Source organism: Tympanuchus pallidicinctus, unplaced genomic scaffold (genome assembly GCF_026119805.1).
Source record: "Tympanuchus pallidicinctus isolate F22 unplaced genomic scaffold, pur_lepc_1.0 scaffold6, whole genome shotgun sequence".
NCBI classification, from domain to species: Eukaryota; Metazoa; Chordata; class Aves; order Galliformes; family Phasianidae; genus Tympanuchus; species Tympanuchus pallidicinctus.
This window is the reverse complement of record NW_026294780.1, coordinates 20,951,196-20,968,195: the sequence shown is the minus strand read 5'-3', so window position 1 is coordinate 20,968,195 and position 17,000 is coordinate 20,951,196. Positions and strand designations below refer to the sequence as shown.

The 17,000-nt window shown below is 35.4% G+C and overlaps 1 protein-coding gene across 11 annotated transcripts in view; it reads right to left on the bottom strand.

Moving 5' to 3' along the window:
• LOC128092197 (dedicator of cytokinesis protein 9) overlaps positions 1-17,000 on the bottom strand; it is a 120,241-nt gene that overhangs the window by 29,778 nt on the left and 73,463 nt on the right. For all 11 annotated transcript variants that reach the window (XM_052705790.1, XM_052705799.1, XM_052705793.1 and 8 more), the window contains exons 27-35: positions 16,921-16,992; positions 10,245-10,391; positions 9,450-9,533; positions 8,660-8,771; positions 6,784-6,962; positions 6,056-6,172; positions 4,031-4,151; positions 3,135-3,268; positions 3-117 (exon numbers count right to left, since the gene is read on the bottom strand). In XM_052705790.1, the coding sequence (XP_052561750.1) occupies positions 3-117; positions 3,135-3,268; positions 4,031-4,151; positions 6,056-6,172; positions 6,784-6,962; positions 8,660-8,771; positions 9,450-9,533; positions 10,245-10,391; positions 16,921-16,992 (1,081 nt within the window). The remainder of the gene's footprint in view (positions 1-2; positions 118-3,134; positions 3,269-4,030; positions 4,152-6,055; positions 6,173-6,783; positions 6,963-8,659; positions 8,772-9,449; positions 9,534-10,244; positions 10,392-16,920; positions 16,993-17,000) is intronic.

The following is a 17,000-nucleotide window of genomic DNA, read 5'->3' as shown; positions in this document are numbered from 1 at the left end:
ACCTTCTGACATACTTCTCAAGATATGAAGGAAACACATAAGCAGACTCTTGATCTCTGCTTGGTCAAGTTTGTCATATCGAACTACAGAACTTCCCAAAGTGCTGCTCTGTTGGTTCTGAAAAGAAAATAAACAGTTTGGCTGAAAGTTTCCTAAACTGATAATAAACTGTTTTAAATTGCCTTATTAATTCCTGAAACAGAAAAAGGATCTCAGAACGGAGACAAAAATGTTTTACGTAGAGATAGGCCTCTAAAACACACACGGTACACATGAAGTATAGAAATCAAACCTCTTTACTTTCGTTTATTTTCATTTCCTTCTTTGCACAAATTTTCTCCTAAGGAGGACGAATAAGAGAAGTTACCTAACAGTGACTGCAAACTGAGGCTTGCCCTTTTTGCTTAGTGTAAATACTTTAAAAATTACACGCTGTTAGGCAACACATACATCCTCCTTTGCTTTTGAAGATTTTACGTTGAACTGCAGGCAGAACTGACTCCACACAATTCTACATACAGGTATGGAAATAATGTGCATTCTGCATCTACTGATAAATAATCTGCCTTTGCCTTAAAAAACAAACAAACAAACAAAAAAAACCTTTCCTCCCTTTGTAAAGACCCTACACTTGTGAGAAGCCAATCTACAATACTCATTACTGAAGGAAATCCCAAAATCTGTCCAAAAAGAAAAAACAAACTAACAAAAAAAAAACCAACACGACAGCTTGACAACTTTCAAAATTTACTGCATAAATGACTACAAAAAAAAAAAAAGTAGAACTGAGAATATAGAAAGAGAGCTTTAGGCAATGACCTATTTGTAAAACAATCATTTTTACACAATCAAGTGTTATAAAATCCTCAGTATGAAGCTGAATGTTCATTTAAAGGATATATTCCACCTTCTTCATTGCCAATTCCTCCCTTCCAATGTGAGGCTACTTATCCCAATGAAAGATGAACCAGCCATTTAAACTATTTTCTGGAGAGTTAATGTTCTGATATAATTGATCTGTGCAACAGTTTCTACATAGAAGCTTGATAACGTTGGACTCATTAACTTTTTAAGGCCACATATCAGCATAAGAGGTAATCCTTTATATCAACATTAGAAAAACAAAAATGAAAATGAAAATAAAAACATAGACTTGTGGGAGAGCACTTGGTTTCTCAAACTGAGTTCCAATACCTCAAGGGCAGAATAGTCCTTCCAGGAACACTCCTCACTGAAAGAGAAATGCTAATCCATGACACTTTGCCCAGGCATCAATTGACTACTGAACCCTTTGTGATGGTCTATGTTCCTAACACAATCGATGCAGTCTCTCACATACTAGCCATTGTATGCAGTGAAACCACATGATGTTATAATAATACTAGAAAGAAATTACTTCAGTTTAGAAGGAAGTAGACACCTGCATAAACCTGAACACTCCTGATTCTAAAGGTCCCACAAATTGTTCACTTCAAACAAATGCAGAATCTCTAGTGAATAAGGAAGTACTACTGTATAGTTATATGCAAACCGAAATGGAGCAGGCAATTAATGGGTGACAGAACAGAAATCAGTTTTTGAGTTTTCTATAACTTTGATACTGTTTAGAGATAGAACTCCCTCTAAAAGTTGAAAATGTACACAGTTAAAACAAGTTTTGTTTAAAATGATCTCAGTAGCATACAAAGAAAGGCCATATTAAAATAGAAATAGTTTCTAGCAAATTCTTTTTCCACAAGGCTAGTTCTACAGGTTATTCTGAATGAAAAATAAGATGAAACCAAGCAACGAGCAAAAATTTGAAGATATGTGCAGTGAACAGCTGATCTAACAGAAACTTTGGAAAGCAATGACTAAGAAGCCAGAATTAAGTATTTTTCACGCAAGAAATTAACAGCATGCAAAACATGAACTCTCTATTACCTAAATTGGCAGATCAGAGCAGAATTTTCAAAGGATTTTGAATCCTTTGAAAACCCTTTTAGAGAAAGCAGTGCACTTTAGTAATTAACAACATAAAAACTAAGTAATGAATGACAGTATTGCCATTTTAGCAACAGCAGGTGTCCAAGGCATTTCTGTCAAAGAAAACATATTTATATTAAGAAATACATGACTCAGATTCTGCTAATAGGTAAACTAATGGATAGTTCTGACTTAACTAAATTACATAAATGAACTATTACAGGTTTAGTATGTGGTTGCTTTGCACGTATTTGCCTTGAGATTCAACTGTTGCAAAAGAAGTGGCAAAACTATTGATCACACACACTTCACTCAGAAGCTTAACTATACCAAGCACAAAAACCAAATACTTCTTGTAACTGAAGGGAGAAAGCAGCATGCATAATTTTCTCTGGCAAAACTGGAATTGTCAGAAGCGAAAAATCCATAGTAACACGGTTTTTCTTTGCAGGGTGAGAATTTTCTTCTTCTCCTCCATTAGGACGCATAGCATGAGCAGAGTGCCTTCTGAGAAGCTTCTCTCTCTGCCACACGAAGGCATGTCAGGGTCAAGGGAAAAAGTTATCGTGTTGTGACATGCACAACAAGATCTAAGAAAATGAAACGTGATCAGCATAAATACAAGCTCTATAAAGACATGACTGAATAACTCACAGCTACCAGAACCAAAACTCCTACTTTGTAACAGGTTCCAAGTGAAATGCTTTAGAAAAGTCAAACTAATGTAAGTCACTTAAGAGAATTCACAGTAATTGATTTTAAAAATGCTTGTATTACATATATTGTGTGTTGAACAGATAGAGTGATGACCTCCACAAAACCTCGCATAACCAGAGTTCAGTTCTCACAGGCAACATTTAATGCTCTTAACCTCATACCCTTATCTAAAGGGAAAAAAACAAGTGCTTGCTCATGTTTCTAAATCGAAAATCAGACTGCATTTTCTGCACAACAGCTTAATAAAAACACTGTTAGAAGAGCTCATACGACATGTGTTTCTCAAAAGAAGAAGATAAAATAAAAACTTCTGAAAACGCTGCTCTGAAGTTATTCTTGAAAGCCCAGTCCCAGCAGAGATAACAAAAGTTAACTTGAAATTTCAGGAGTACACTTCAGTGGGTATTTTTGTTGTTGTTGTTTCTGAGGGGTTTTTTTGTTTGCTTGTTTACCTTGTCAAGAGAATTGCTTTTGTCACTGTGTCTTTCAGGAAGACTGTTTCCTGAGTCTGTACTTATAAGAGAGCCTCTTGAGTCAGCATTCCTCACACAATTAATATTCGGAGTTGAAGTGGTATATGGAGAAGCTAAACAAAACAAAATGTAAAAATCTCAAACAATGCATATACTGTAAAAAGTCACTCTACAGTCCAACTTCTAAGCCCCCTACATATATACATATGTATGTATTTCTTAAGAAGACAAATAATTCAATTTAAATACTTCTGATGAAAAACAATTGATATCTTTTCAGCAGAATATGTACATATATACACACAGATCTATGTAGAAATATATGCAAATGTATCTAGAAGGAGATCTATCACTACATACACATGAACACTTCTGTGAAACTTTCTTTTCTTAATCTTTTTTTAATTGACTAGTAACTGGTGCAACTAATTTTAACAGATAACAATAAACAGAAAAGCAAGTAAAAAAAGAGGACAGCCACAAGTATGCACAATGAGCATTCCACACAGAGGTGGTCATTTACAAAACCATGAATCATGGCACTCTTGCTGTAAGTGACTAATGCTAGTATTCTTTTTAATTTCTCTGCAGCCTGTGGAGAATTACCAACTTTGATGAGGGAAAAAAAAAAAAAAAAAAAAAAAAAAAAAAAAAGCAGTTCTTTCAAAAAACCAGCTTCAGTTTCAAACAGCAAAACAAAATAAAATAAAAAACACAAATACATCTCATTTGCAGATTAACTTCTGGACTGCACAGAATAACTGACTGCATTAGGGTTCCATACCAGTACATACTCAAAAAATAGGCCAATTACTACTAGTAACAAAAGAAAACTTCTTCCTTTTTTTATTTATGTATTTTTTTTAAGTGCTTACCAATGCCAGAGATAACACCAAACAGATCTTTAGGAAGGTTATTATCCAATGTGTTTACTGCTTTTTGTGGTGTTACCAGCTGATTCGCAGTCGGCAAATTAAGCCCATCATCCTTTCCACTCTGCTTGGAAAAAAAAAAGGAATAAAGGAAGATATGATTATTGTTTTCCAACATTATGGGTATAGTTAGTAATACATACTTTATTTTCTAATGCAGGGTTTACTATATAGAATGACAGAATTATTACAGCTAGAAAAGATCTCTCAGATCACCTAGTCCAACTTTCAATGCATCATCACCATTCCCACTAAACCATGTTACCTGTGTTCCACATCTCCACGTGTTGTGAACTCCTCCAGGGATGGTGACTTCACCACTTCCCTTGGGCAGCCTGTTCCAATGCCTCACCACTCTTTCAGAGAAGAAATGCTTCCTTATATTCAAACTGAACCTCCTCAGGCACAACTTGAGGCCATTACCTCACAGCCTATCAGTGTGATCTGGGAGAAGAGGCCAACCCTCCACCTCACCACAACCTCCTTTCATTTCACTGCAGAGAGCAATAAGGTCTACCCTGAGCCTTCCCTTCTCCAGACTGAACACCCCCAGTTTCCTCAGCCGCTCCTCATAAGACATGTGCTTCAGACCCTCACCAGCTTTGCTGTCCTTCTCTGGACACACTCCAGTGCTGCACTGTCCTTCTTGCAACGAGGGGCCAAAAACTGAGCACAGTTCTCTAAGTGCAGCCTCACCAGTGCCAAGAACAGGGAAATTACCACCTTCCTGCTGCTACACTGGCTTCTTTTAACACCACATGGGGACGGCCTTCCACTGTGTGCTCTTGAGGAATGTTGAGCTTTTGTGGAACCCTTTACCCTTCAGGACTAACTAATCCCAAGGGATTCTCCCAGCCCATTCTGAAGCTCAACGTCTGCCCTCTGGAAATCCAAGGCAGCAGTTTTGCTGACCTACCTCGTAACTTCACCAGTAACAGAGAAATCAATTATTTCTTGGTCACTATGTCCAAGTCAGCTTCTGACCACCATGACTCTCACCATTCCTTCTCTGCTTGTAAATAGTAGGCCTAATGGGGTCCTTCCCCTAGTAGGCTGTGTCAGGAAGTTATCTTTCGCCCACTCCAGGAACCTCCTGGAATATATTTCTTTCTTACTTAATTTCTATTATCTATGCTCAAAAAGCAAGGAACGATAGGTCCAGATACTTCCACAAGTCTGAGATAGCCTCTAACTTAAAAGATCTCAGCAAATACTGGAAAAATTGAGTATTCCATGCAATTGAGTATTCCACTGTAATACAGACAATTACAAAAAACCTAGATTATTTTTATTTTAAACACCCAATTTTTTGTGTTGTTGGAAAGGCACTGTAAGTTTTCTTAACTGGCAAATGGTACTCAGCAAAATATAGAAAAAATAAACTCTTTAATTATTAAATCTCAGATTCAATAATTGTGTACAACAATGGCATTTCAATATACTCCTGTTTAGTTTTGGGTTTTTTTCTTTGGTTGGCTTTTTTTTTCGTTTGTTTTTGACACTTCAACAACACTACTCCTTCAGCTTTTCTTAGAGCAGACAAAAAGACGCACGAGGTCTAATCCTGTGCAGTCTATAGTTGTTAACAGAATGACAGAAACATACACCAGAGATACAGAAATAGTAAGATGCTATATAATATTAAAACCAAATGACACTAGAAACATACTGTGTTAGTCTGACATTCTACAAAAACCTTCACAGGTTCAACTGAAGAGCAAGTTATGATGCATTTATTGAATGTAGCCAACTATGATGTCAGGCATAACTTAGCTGGACCAGAGGAAAGGCAATCACAATCATAAAATGTAACTAAAAATTTTAATCTAGTATAAAGGACAGAAAACAAACTCCATGAATTCTGAAATTTATGGAACTTTTTCCTGAAGGTATGTATTATTTTATATACACGTTAGCACGAAATTATGATGAAAATAATCAGAATATCAAATAGAAATGGTCACTCACATTACTGGAAGGATTAACAGGAAATGGAGACACATCTTTAACATTGATTCGTTGGACATTTTCTATAAGCAATCCAAAGAGTGGCAAGTACATAGTGGCTATTCGTGCTTGATGGACCTAAAAACGGTTTGAAAAGAACGTTTAATAAATATTTGTTAAGCCAGAGTTCACACTTATAACTTCCTGAGTGGAAAAGTAATGGTCATCTCTGTATTCACTATAATTTTATCAACACATTTTATTTATTGTTTCAATATAACACAGAAAAAACCTACAGTAATATGATTTCAGCTAAGACTAACCAAGTAATCTTACAACAGCTTTATAAACTCATGACAGCATTTATCTTATGCTCACTTTACCAGTAGTAGATGATGCACAGACAGTTGTCAAGTATTAAGAGCTAGCACTTAATGAAATTGAGAGCTTTAAAAATAGTCGTTATATGTCTAAATGTAATGGTTACCAAAATATATCAAAAACAGCTATCAAAATATAATAAATAAATGTAATTATTCTAAAAAGATGCCTTGTGGTCCTCTTTGGTAAAAGTAATGGGGTCTGCAAATCGTTTTTCCTACAATCACCACACATTTTCATCTCAGATGCAGTCTGAACTCAAACAACATGGCTGCAAATTAATAGGTTTTGTGAAAGAAGAAAAAATTCTCAGAAAGTGTGCACACAGTATTTATCATTTTGTACCACTAACACAGAAATATACTCACCCTGGAAGCATATCTATCATCAAAAGAATGCTTTATCATCAAATTCTTGAGCACACTAATAGCAATCTGACGCACTTCTCTGAACTCTTGCAATGCATTTCCCACCTCCCTTAGAAGCAGCCCCACTAAGAAGTGATTCTTACAGAACTCATCTGTTAATGAATAATCCAGCTGAAGGTCTGAAAATAAAGCAGAAATTCCATGTAAGGAATGGTATAATTTAAAAAATATATCGATTAACCTAAGGCTGAACACAAAAGTTATTGACAAATCCATGTTCAGACATTTGTATATATCATAAATATTCACATATACCTAGTTAACCACATAATTATGCATTAAACAATTGCAATTTATATTCAATAAGTAGAAAATAGGGAAGTATAAGCATATGGAAAAAAAAATATATATATATACATGTATTCAAATTATGTATTCTTAAAGTAGTGTCCAATATGCAAGATCTTCCTTCTAAGCTTATCATGACCAGTGCCTTATAGCTACATATTAAACTTAGACCTACATTCCTTCACTGAAAAGGCACCCAGGGCATAAAGGCTATGAATATCCTATTCTTCAGGAATTTCTCTGTGCGGTAGAAGAAGAATTTAGATTTTATTCTGCAGTTCAGTCCCAAGTTAGTAAGCTTCTAAGGCTACAAGCCAAACATGGATTAAATAGTTTGAGATTTCTGTATTGTAGTTTTGACTTCCTTCTTCATTATCTATCTTCCAAAAACACTGATTATAAATATAGACGATGAAGCCTGCTAACATCTGTGATGTTAGTTAATTCATATTTTCTAAGAAAATAATCCCCCAAATTTGCTGCAGATACTAAAAGCCATAAGAGACAACACGTGCCTCATACATTTTTACTGAAGCAATTTCTTCTCACTTTACATAGAAGAACATGAAAATATTTAAGTAAATTAGCTTAGAAATATGTAAATTAGAAGTGCAGTAATATAGTAGGTATTTTTTTCCAACTTCAATCAGAAGTACTACATTTTCCAAAAATATTTACATATTTAATGTCGATTGCAACAGAATTGGGATTAAAGAACATTTTATTGAAGAACTTTTTCACTCAAATCATTACAATGCAATTTTATATGACAAAGTATTTAATATCTGTTAGTAACTATAAATGCACACTAAGTCACATATAGAGATAAATATATATTATATAGACATATAGACACATACAGAAAACCAACAAAGCAGATCTGACAGAGTAAAGTCAAACTGCTACACTTTAGAAATATTTTATGAAATGAAATAATCCATCTATTTTACGTAGTTAATTGAGAACGTAAGAGAAACTCTCCCAGTATAGGAATCATGAAATCAGAAAGCACAGGCTTTCTACAGTCCTTCTTAAAATGCACACAAGAACCATTCACATCACCCGAGAGCTCTTTTGCTTGGGATACCAAAACAGGGCCAGAAAGATTTCAAATAAAGGTCTTTTATTCTGGCCAAAATCCTAGATCACCAGGGAACAGGATTTTACATAATCTTTTACTGTGTATTCAGAACTACTATTTTCTCTAGTCTTGCTGCTCCATTAGGAATAAAAGGAAAAAGTCAAAGACAAACACAAGCTCTGTGCTGCTGTCTAGCTCTTACTCCCAAATCTTGTTCTATCACTTTGATAAAAATTTAATTACTACTCAAAACTTAACATCAGAACGAGAAAGAGAGACAAGAGTTAAAAACATACTTTATCTTATCTTTTAATGAGTAGGTGCTTTGTATAGATTATTCTACCTAAACTATTCTCTCAGTTTAAAGGAAGAGATTAAAACTTCAGGCTTCCATTTAAAATAGTGACATCTAAGAAACACAACATACATGTCTTTAAAAGAATTTACCTTGGTATCTCTGAACTCTGCCTTTTCCAAATGGCATTGGTAGATTCAAAGGTATGTAGTGCTCATGATTACAAACTACACGGAGAAATTCAAATTTGAATTCAAAAAGTGTCTGTAAAAATAAAGTATAAATTAAACAACTGATGCAGTAATTTGATTAAGATTATAAAATTAGCTTTCTTACACGAGAGTGATTTCTCACAATCTTCTAGTGCAAGGAATTAGAGACCTGCAAATGTTCTGTAGCTCATCAAAATGTACTTTCAGAACAATTCATACTTGACAGTTGGGTATGTTCTAATTACATCCTACTATGTGCAAATTTACTTGGACATATAGCATATTATAACATATTACACGCTGACTTAAGAGAAGTTTGATTTCACGGAAGAAATCCTTTGTACCACTGGTACATGTTCTTCCCACTACAGGAAACTGATAGAAACTTATCAGAAATCAAAGATCACATCAAATGCTTCCAACTTCAGCCTTTTGCATTCATGCTAAAAATTCCTGCTTAGTGTTGCCCACTCTCCTCCCCCTTTTTCTAGAGGGCAGTACATATTCTAGAGTAGTATAAATTCTCTACGGTGGTCAAGTTGTACCTGGAAATGGGAATCAAAATTCGAAAAAATGATTCCGTGGAAAAAGAAAATCATATAGGCATAGCGTAGAAATTTCTAAGAAACATGCTTAAATGTAGCTAGACATAAATCTAAAGCCTTAATGTAGGACTCTACCCATATGCAACAAGCAACTCTTAAAACTATTTTGTTTAAAAGCAGAATACCTTTGGATCTCCTGGTGCAAAGCAGCTGATGTAATTATTGATTTGCTTGAAAACAAAACCTCTATCCATAAAAGTAAAACACCTCTGGGGAATAAAAAAGCAAACAAAAAAAAAAAGCAAACAAGATAGAAATGATTAAATGTTGCTTCAGTATCCACTTAGTATATTTCTGTATTTTACTAGTTAATTTTCTGAACACACTACTGATATTTCAGTCAGTTTGCATGTAAAAAAACAAAACAAACTAAGTACATATATACACAGACACATACCAAATTTTTCTTAGAATTCAGAATGTAAACAAATTAAAAATAAAAGAGCTGTTAGAAGATAAGAAATCTATCTTGGCATAAACAAAAATGACATGGCACTAGCAGCTTTATCTATCATTTTATTTCCCATCCTTTTTTCTTCCTCATAGTTTTTATTGGTTGAAAAAAGAAAGACACTGTAAACCAGTCCATATAAAATATGTGTAAATAAAACATAACCCAGTGCATGAAGATTTTGTTGGATTAGAGAGTAACTAGGTGATATCTGAATGGGAAAACAAAACAAGAAATAAAATTTTGATAAAATACAAACTCATTAAAACCAAACTTCTGAACAGATGGCTGTTTCAATATAGAAGGCAAATCATACTTCAGTGCATTTTAGCCTGACTGTGGAATTAAACTTCAACAGCATTATGCACACTCAGTTCTATGAAAGTTGACTTTAAAATTCTTTAAACTCCATGGTGAAACAGTATTATAGAAAAAGGAAACACAAAACCCAAGACACTCATGCACCTACTTTTATGAAGGCAGCAAGGCTATGGTTTGCATTTTTTGAAGCCTCTGGATTGTCTCTGTACTTCTGAGTAATGTGTGGCATTAACATATTGACAACGGTTTCAACTGCATGATGGAAGGAAGCTGAAAACCTCTGGTTTCGCAACAACTAGTGAAAAAAAATTCAGACATGCACTTAATATGGCGTATAATGATAAAATACATCAGAAAACTTATTTAAGCTAAGATAAAAAAATACCTGACAAGGAAGGATGAAAGTTTGAATTTTTTTTTTTTTGTCATTATAATTTAAAAGAACATTTTCATTAAATTCAAGATCTTCCTGAGTCATTTTAAACTGAGGGAGGAAAAAAGTTCACTTGGTTGAATGAAAATATTGTGTTATTAAAAATTCAAACAAGCAAATCTTTTCTGTTTGATGGAAAAACCATATGCATACAAGTTTGTAAGCGTTAAGTATTGATATTGTTCTATACTAAAATATTTCTGATAAAAGAAGCTAAGAATAAATGGGAATCTCAGAGTTTTGCCTGTTTTCCTTTCCAAAGCAGTACCAGCTTACTCATGCATAGTAATTGCATTTTAAGACACCCTTTTCTGTCATGAAAAAGATTTTGCTGTTCTGCAACTGTATTTTTTGTAACTCCTGGGGACTTCAGCCACTATGAAGATTTTCATTCGTGATTTTTTTCTTTCTCTTTCTCATCAGTCACTTCAAATCTCAGCTCTCCAAGCTTCAGCATCTTACTCCCTACGTTTCTAAGTTTCCCCTCAGAATTGTTTTCCCTTGCTTTTAAGTTTTTTAGCTTCAATTGTCTTAGCAGATTTCTTCTACATTCATGATCTACTTGTTTCTGGTGACTGTGCACATTATATTTATCAATGATTTTATCAACTGGTATTGCTCATTGAGTTCTCTTCAGCATTTTGCCACTGTAGACCCTCTTTTTTTCACCACATCTTATAGTCTTCACTAAACTGCATTTTGTCTAAAGGCTCTTAATGACTGGTGGGGTGGGGCTGAAGGAGAAGCTGGCTTAGACAAAAACTGTTTTAACTGTACAGTCATTCTGCCTTTTCTTTATGAAAACTGTCAAATAAAAATATCCAAGTGCTTTGAATACTTTGTTACTTGTATACTTTTTTGAACTAAACTGAAAGTGACACTCCTAGGCAGAACAAGACATGATTAAAGAACAAGAACTACATAAATCAACAATTATACAATTTGCTCTTTGTGTCTGAACTGTGCTCCAAAGTCTCTGGTTCTATCTTTTTGAAAAATTAGGTTGCTAAATGTTAAGGCTGAAAAGATCCCTGTATAAACATCAACAGCATTCATGAATGATATAACATTTACAAATTAAATATTTCCAGTGGTAGGTATGCTAGTCAATCAATATTTTTGTAAGTCAGCTTTTACTGGACAGTATTTCTTTCTAAATATCATAAAAATCTTGCTATAGAAATAATTTTGCTACACCTGTAAGTGCAGCATTTTATCCAATCTCCTAAGCAGGAAATACCAGAATAGGTTCTGTTTGTTAGTTTAGCCAATAGGACAGGAAAAAAAAGCTAGTACAATAATGTTTGGTATTTTGAGGAGCTCTAAAACAAAAAGTGATGTCTGGAAATGAGAATACTTGCAAACAAGAGGTGAGCTCTGTTCTTTTTCTTTCACATCACAGAGAAGATGAAAGTGAGGTTAGTTCTTAAAAGATGTGAAATTTTTTTAACATCTAATGTGGAGAAAACGACAAACATCCACCATGAAGTTCACTCCAGCAGGTTTTTTTTTAGCAATGAACCTTATTTCATAGTACTGCAGGTGAGGAATGAGAAAGAACAGTGGATGCCCCATCCCTGGAGGCATTTAAGGCCAGGCTGGATGTGGCTTTGGGCAGCCTGGTCTGGTGGTTGGTGACCCTGCACATAGCAGAAAAGTTGAAACTAGATGATCATTATGGTCTTTTTCAACCCAGGCCATTTTATGATTCTATGATTGATTCTATGATTCTATGAACAGCAGTTCAGAGCAGTATACAGGAGTGCACTAGAATCTAAAAAGTGCACGTTAAGAGAATTTGTTCCTATTGAAGCGTTGAACTTGAATTTGAGTTGGGGCAATCCCAGATATGTCTGCAGACTTGGAGAAGTCATTGAGAGCAGCCCTGTGGAGAACAACTTGGGAGCAGTGGCGTACTTGCAGCCTGGAAGGCCAACAGTATCCTGGGCTGCATCAAAAGAAGGGTGGCCAGCAGGGCCAAAGCGAGGTGGTTGTCCCTCTTTACTCTGCCCTTGTGAGCTCCACTGTTATCTGGGCCTGAGAACCACAGCACAAGAAAAATGTGGAGCTGCTGAAGCGGGTCCAGAAAAGGTCCACAAAGATGATCATAGGGCTGGAGCATCTCTCCTACGAAAAAAGTCTTATGAAGTTGAGCTTGTTTAGCTTGGAGAAGAGAAAGTTCCAGAGAGATCTCACTGCGACCTTCCAGTATTTAAAGAGAGCTTATAAACGGGAGGGAGATCAACTTCTTACATAAGCAGGTAGAGATAGGACAACTGAAATGGTTTTAAACAAATGGAGAGAAGTAGATTAAATATTTCACTATGAGGGTGGTGAGGCACAGGAACCAATCCAATTGCCTAGTGTGCAGCAACCCTGCCCATGGCCCGGGAGCTGGAACTTCATGATTTCTTAAGCCTTCCAAGCCATTCTGTGATTCTGTGATACAGAATAGAAACAATCTGCATCTAAATGAAGTTCAATAGTAAACTGGTACAGCAAGGATTGTAAACAAATATAAAATGGAAAAATATTTTCCAGTATCAAGTTCAGTTAGTTTGTTTTAAATTAAGTATGATTACTATACACTTCTACAGCAACATCTAAAAGTCCTAATTAAAAAATATAGCAACATTTTGGTAGTTTCAGTGCTATATATGAAAATCTCTATAGCAGTCTCTATAGCACCATCTTAGATTTACATCTATAGAACCTACTAAAATCTATGAAATCACTGTGCTTCTTTATAGAATGAAGATTCTTAAAAAGTGAAAAGTGCCATCAGTACTTGGATTGCATTTTTGTGGTCTACCTAATTCTTTCTGGCAATGTGGAATCATAAATAAAATGAATCAGCAGTCAGTACTTTGAAAATTCATGTTTTCTCATGAGCAATATTTGCTCAGTCTGCCTTATTTATGATCATGCTGTACCAAGTAATCAAATCTACGTATCTATGGCATCTGTTGCTGACATACTGTTCCTTTACCAATTTGTTTTCCCCAAAATGAAAATCTTGTTAAATTGGATTTGTTCCTTAGATGCATGTGCTGGTGCTCTCCAAATATAATTTGTTTGTAGGATCACATGGGTCAGTAAAGGTTCATCAGCTTTGAGCAGATGAGTCACTTGTGGAAGAAATAAATAATAATAAAACTTTTAGTAATGTGAACTCTCATCAATGGTAGCCATGGCAGCTCACCATGTAAGAGATGCAGATTAATGGAGAGAATGCTAAAACCACGGACATTGGTCCAGTCATTCTGAGAAGTGAGTTGCATTTCTCTTCTGTTTGTTTACACAGATTCCTCCTTTAAAAAAGATTATATTCTACCATACTTATTTATCTACCATCTGATTTCAATTTAAAAATATAATCATTCTTGAAAGAAATTTGTAATTAAATTAAGGGAATGGGTTTGCATGAGAACAAGTTAGTGGTTTCTCTGTAGCTTTTTTCAAACCAGTGTGCTGTTGCCAAACTTGTGAAGATTTGTGTAGGTCTGTTGGTATCAGGAAAAATTATATAAATTCTGTTTAGTACACAATGTCATTGTTTTTCCAGAATATTATGTACCAAACTCAGCATATGTCCTCTAGATAAACAAGCTTCACATGTCATGTTTCAAAAAGCTTTCCCAGCTACACCACATTACGTAATTAGAAAAATCACATCTGCTCCAAGTTGAATATAAAAAGTACTGACAGGACTGCCAGGTAAGTACCCCTGAAAAACCTTGCATTTTTCATTTCATTTTTTATGCAAGTGGGAAGACTAGAAGGATAACGTTCACCTTCGTATGGAGAAAATTTGTTTGGCTAAAGCTGTTAGAGTTGAAGCAGGCCAACAGTGTGGGAGACCATAAAAAAAAGATTGTTTTTTTTTTTTTTTGTGAAAAAAAAAAAAAAAACCATGAAAAAAAAACATGAACAGAAGGAGGACCAGAGAGAACCCTGGTCTGTTACTTGATGAGAATGGTCACTTTTTAAGCAGGGACACAGAGCTAACTGATGTCATTGTGAGACCTCCCAACTATTTTCCAGCAGTCTTGCAAATCTGGAGAGGTCCCAGTTGACTGGAAGCTGGCAAATGCTGTTCCAATTTTCAAGAAAGGGAAGATGATCCTAGTAATTATAGGCCTGTCAGTCTCACTTCAGTGTCTGGTAAAATTATGGAGAAAATTACTGAGGGAGTTCTTGAAAAACACCTGAAGAACAGTGCAGTCACTGGTCACAGCCAACATGAGTTTGTGAGAGGCAAGTCCTGTTTAACAAGTTTAAGTTCATTTTATGACAGTCATCCATTTAGTTGATTAAGGGAAGCCAGTTGATGTTACCTTTTGGGTTTCAGATATTGTTTCTCACAGTATCCTTCTGGAAAAACTTTCCAGCATATAGATAGACAAAAACATATTAAGATGAATGAGCAATTGGCTGATGGGCCCAGTTAAGAGTAAATGAGTTTGCTTCAGGCTGGTGGCCACACACTAGTAGGGTTCCCCAGAGCTCCATTTTAGGGTCAGCTCTCTTTAACATTTTCATAAATTACTTGGATGTGGGCATTCTGAGCAAGTTTGATGACGATAATAAATTGGGAGGAGCCGCCGACTCTGTTGAGAATGGAGATGCCTTCCAGAGAGATGTAGACAAATTAAAGAGCTGGGCAATCACAAACCACATGAGGTTTAACAAGAGCAAGTGCTGGATTCTGCACCTGGGAAGGAACAGCCCTAGCTATACACAGAGATATGGTGGATGCAACACTGGAGAGAGCAGAGCTGCTGAAAGGGATCTGGGAGTCATTATTGACAGCAAGTGTGCCTAGACAGCCAGGAAGGACAAGTGTATGCTGGGATGCATCAAGTATGGATTGCTAGCAGGTAGAGCAAAGTTACTGTCCCAAGTGCTGGAGTTCATGAAGCATTTGGACATTGCTCTCAGATATTTGGTCTAATTTTTGAGTGGTCCTGTGCAGAGCTGGGAGTTGGACTCTGTGACTCCATGAGTCCCTTCCAACTTGGAATATTCTATGGTTCTATGATTTTATTTCCAATATCATCTTTTAAATTATACAATTCTAATTCAATACCAGACATCTCTGGAAATTTTCAATATTAAACAAAACACATGTTTTCTGCTTCATCAATTGTTCATTTCCATTTAATTTATTAATTAAATAATATAATTAAGTAATTATAAACTCAAAATACACTGCCATGAAATAAGAAATACCTAATTCAAAGAATGAACTGAGGTAAAAACTCTTTCCTGAAGGAACATCAAATCGGTAAAAGAAATCTAAATTTGTAGATTCTGCTGTCTCTGAACAGATATCGCTGAAGCAGAAAAAAAGAAGAATATCTGAATAATTTACTCACTTTGTTTAAATTAACAGCATTTTTGTTGACTAGTAGTTGATAAGCTTTGTCTTTTTGGTAGAAATTGTTAGGAATTTCCTAACAACTGTTCAGTTAACACATGAGCAAGAAGTCTGATATCTTAAATCCAGAAGGATTCACTACACTACGTGCACAGAAGCTCTCTTGTGCATATATTTGTATTTTAAAAAATCCTAAAGAAGATACTTGTCATAATTCCCTAGAGTGTTTATTTGAAGCCAGTGATAAAGGCTTACTCTGTCAATGTAGCACTAGCACCACTTAAATGCCTTGTTCCACTACCCAGCTAAATACCTATTTCTAGATTAAACAGCCTTAAAATACAAGGTTTATGGTCTTAAACTGCATTTTCCACTAAACTCAAGTCATTTAATACCACAGCTACAATGCAGCTCACAAAGAGCACCATATTTTTGGGTAGTTGCATGGGAACTTGAACTGGTGATTGAGCACCTGGTAAAGAGGTGTGGCTAGCTCAGGGAGCACAGGCAAATTATTTGCATCTGTGCTCTTCAGATGGGGGTTGTGTAGTCACAGAGCCCCTTCATCAGTTGGGTGAGTTCAACTGTTCTTTCTGTCATGACTATTGGCCTACCAGTGAAATACATGATTTGGTATCACCAAAAGCCTATCAGAAGCAATTTTACTTCTTTGGGAGCAGAACAGCACTGCTTGCATCAAAGTTAATAGTGTTGACTATCACCTACAAAGTCACTGCACCACAAATATTAAATGATCTTACTAAAAGGTCTAGTGATTTATGAAGATCCTTCTAACAGGGAACAGATCAAAGGACTTCTGTCCTTTATAGTTTCCTACATAGCCCTATAATATTTTCCCCTGCTTTGCTCTCTCTGTCTCTCTCCTTTTCTTACGGTAGAAACTATATTTTAAGTCTTTTTCTTCTAATATGTAGTAAAAATGTGATGAAAGAAAGAAGACACTGCATACATTGCTATTATAATAACTTCATTTTGCAGAAGTTGACATACCTTCACTTTAGAATTTTCTATCAAATGCTGAGCCATTGATTTTATCAGAACTTCAAAGAAAAACCATGAATACTGCAGAG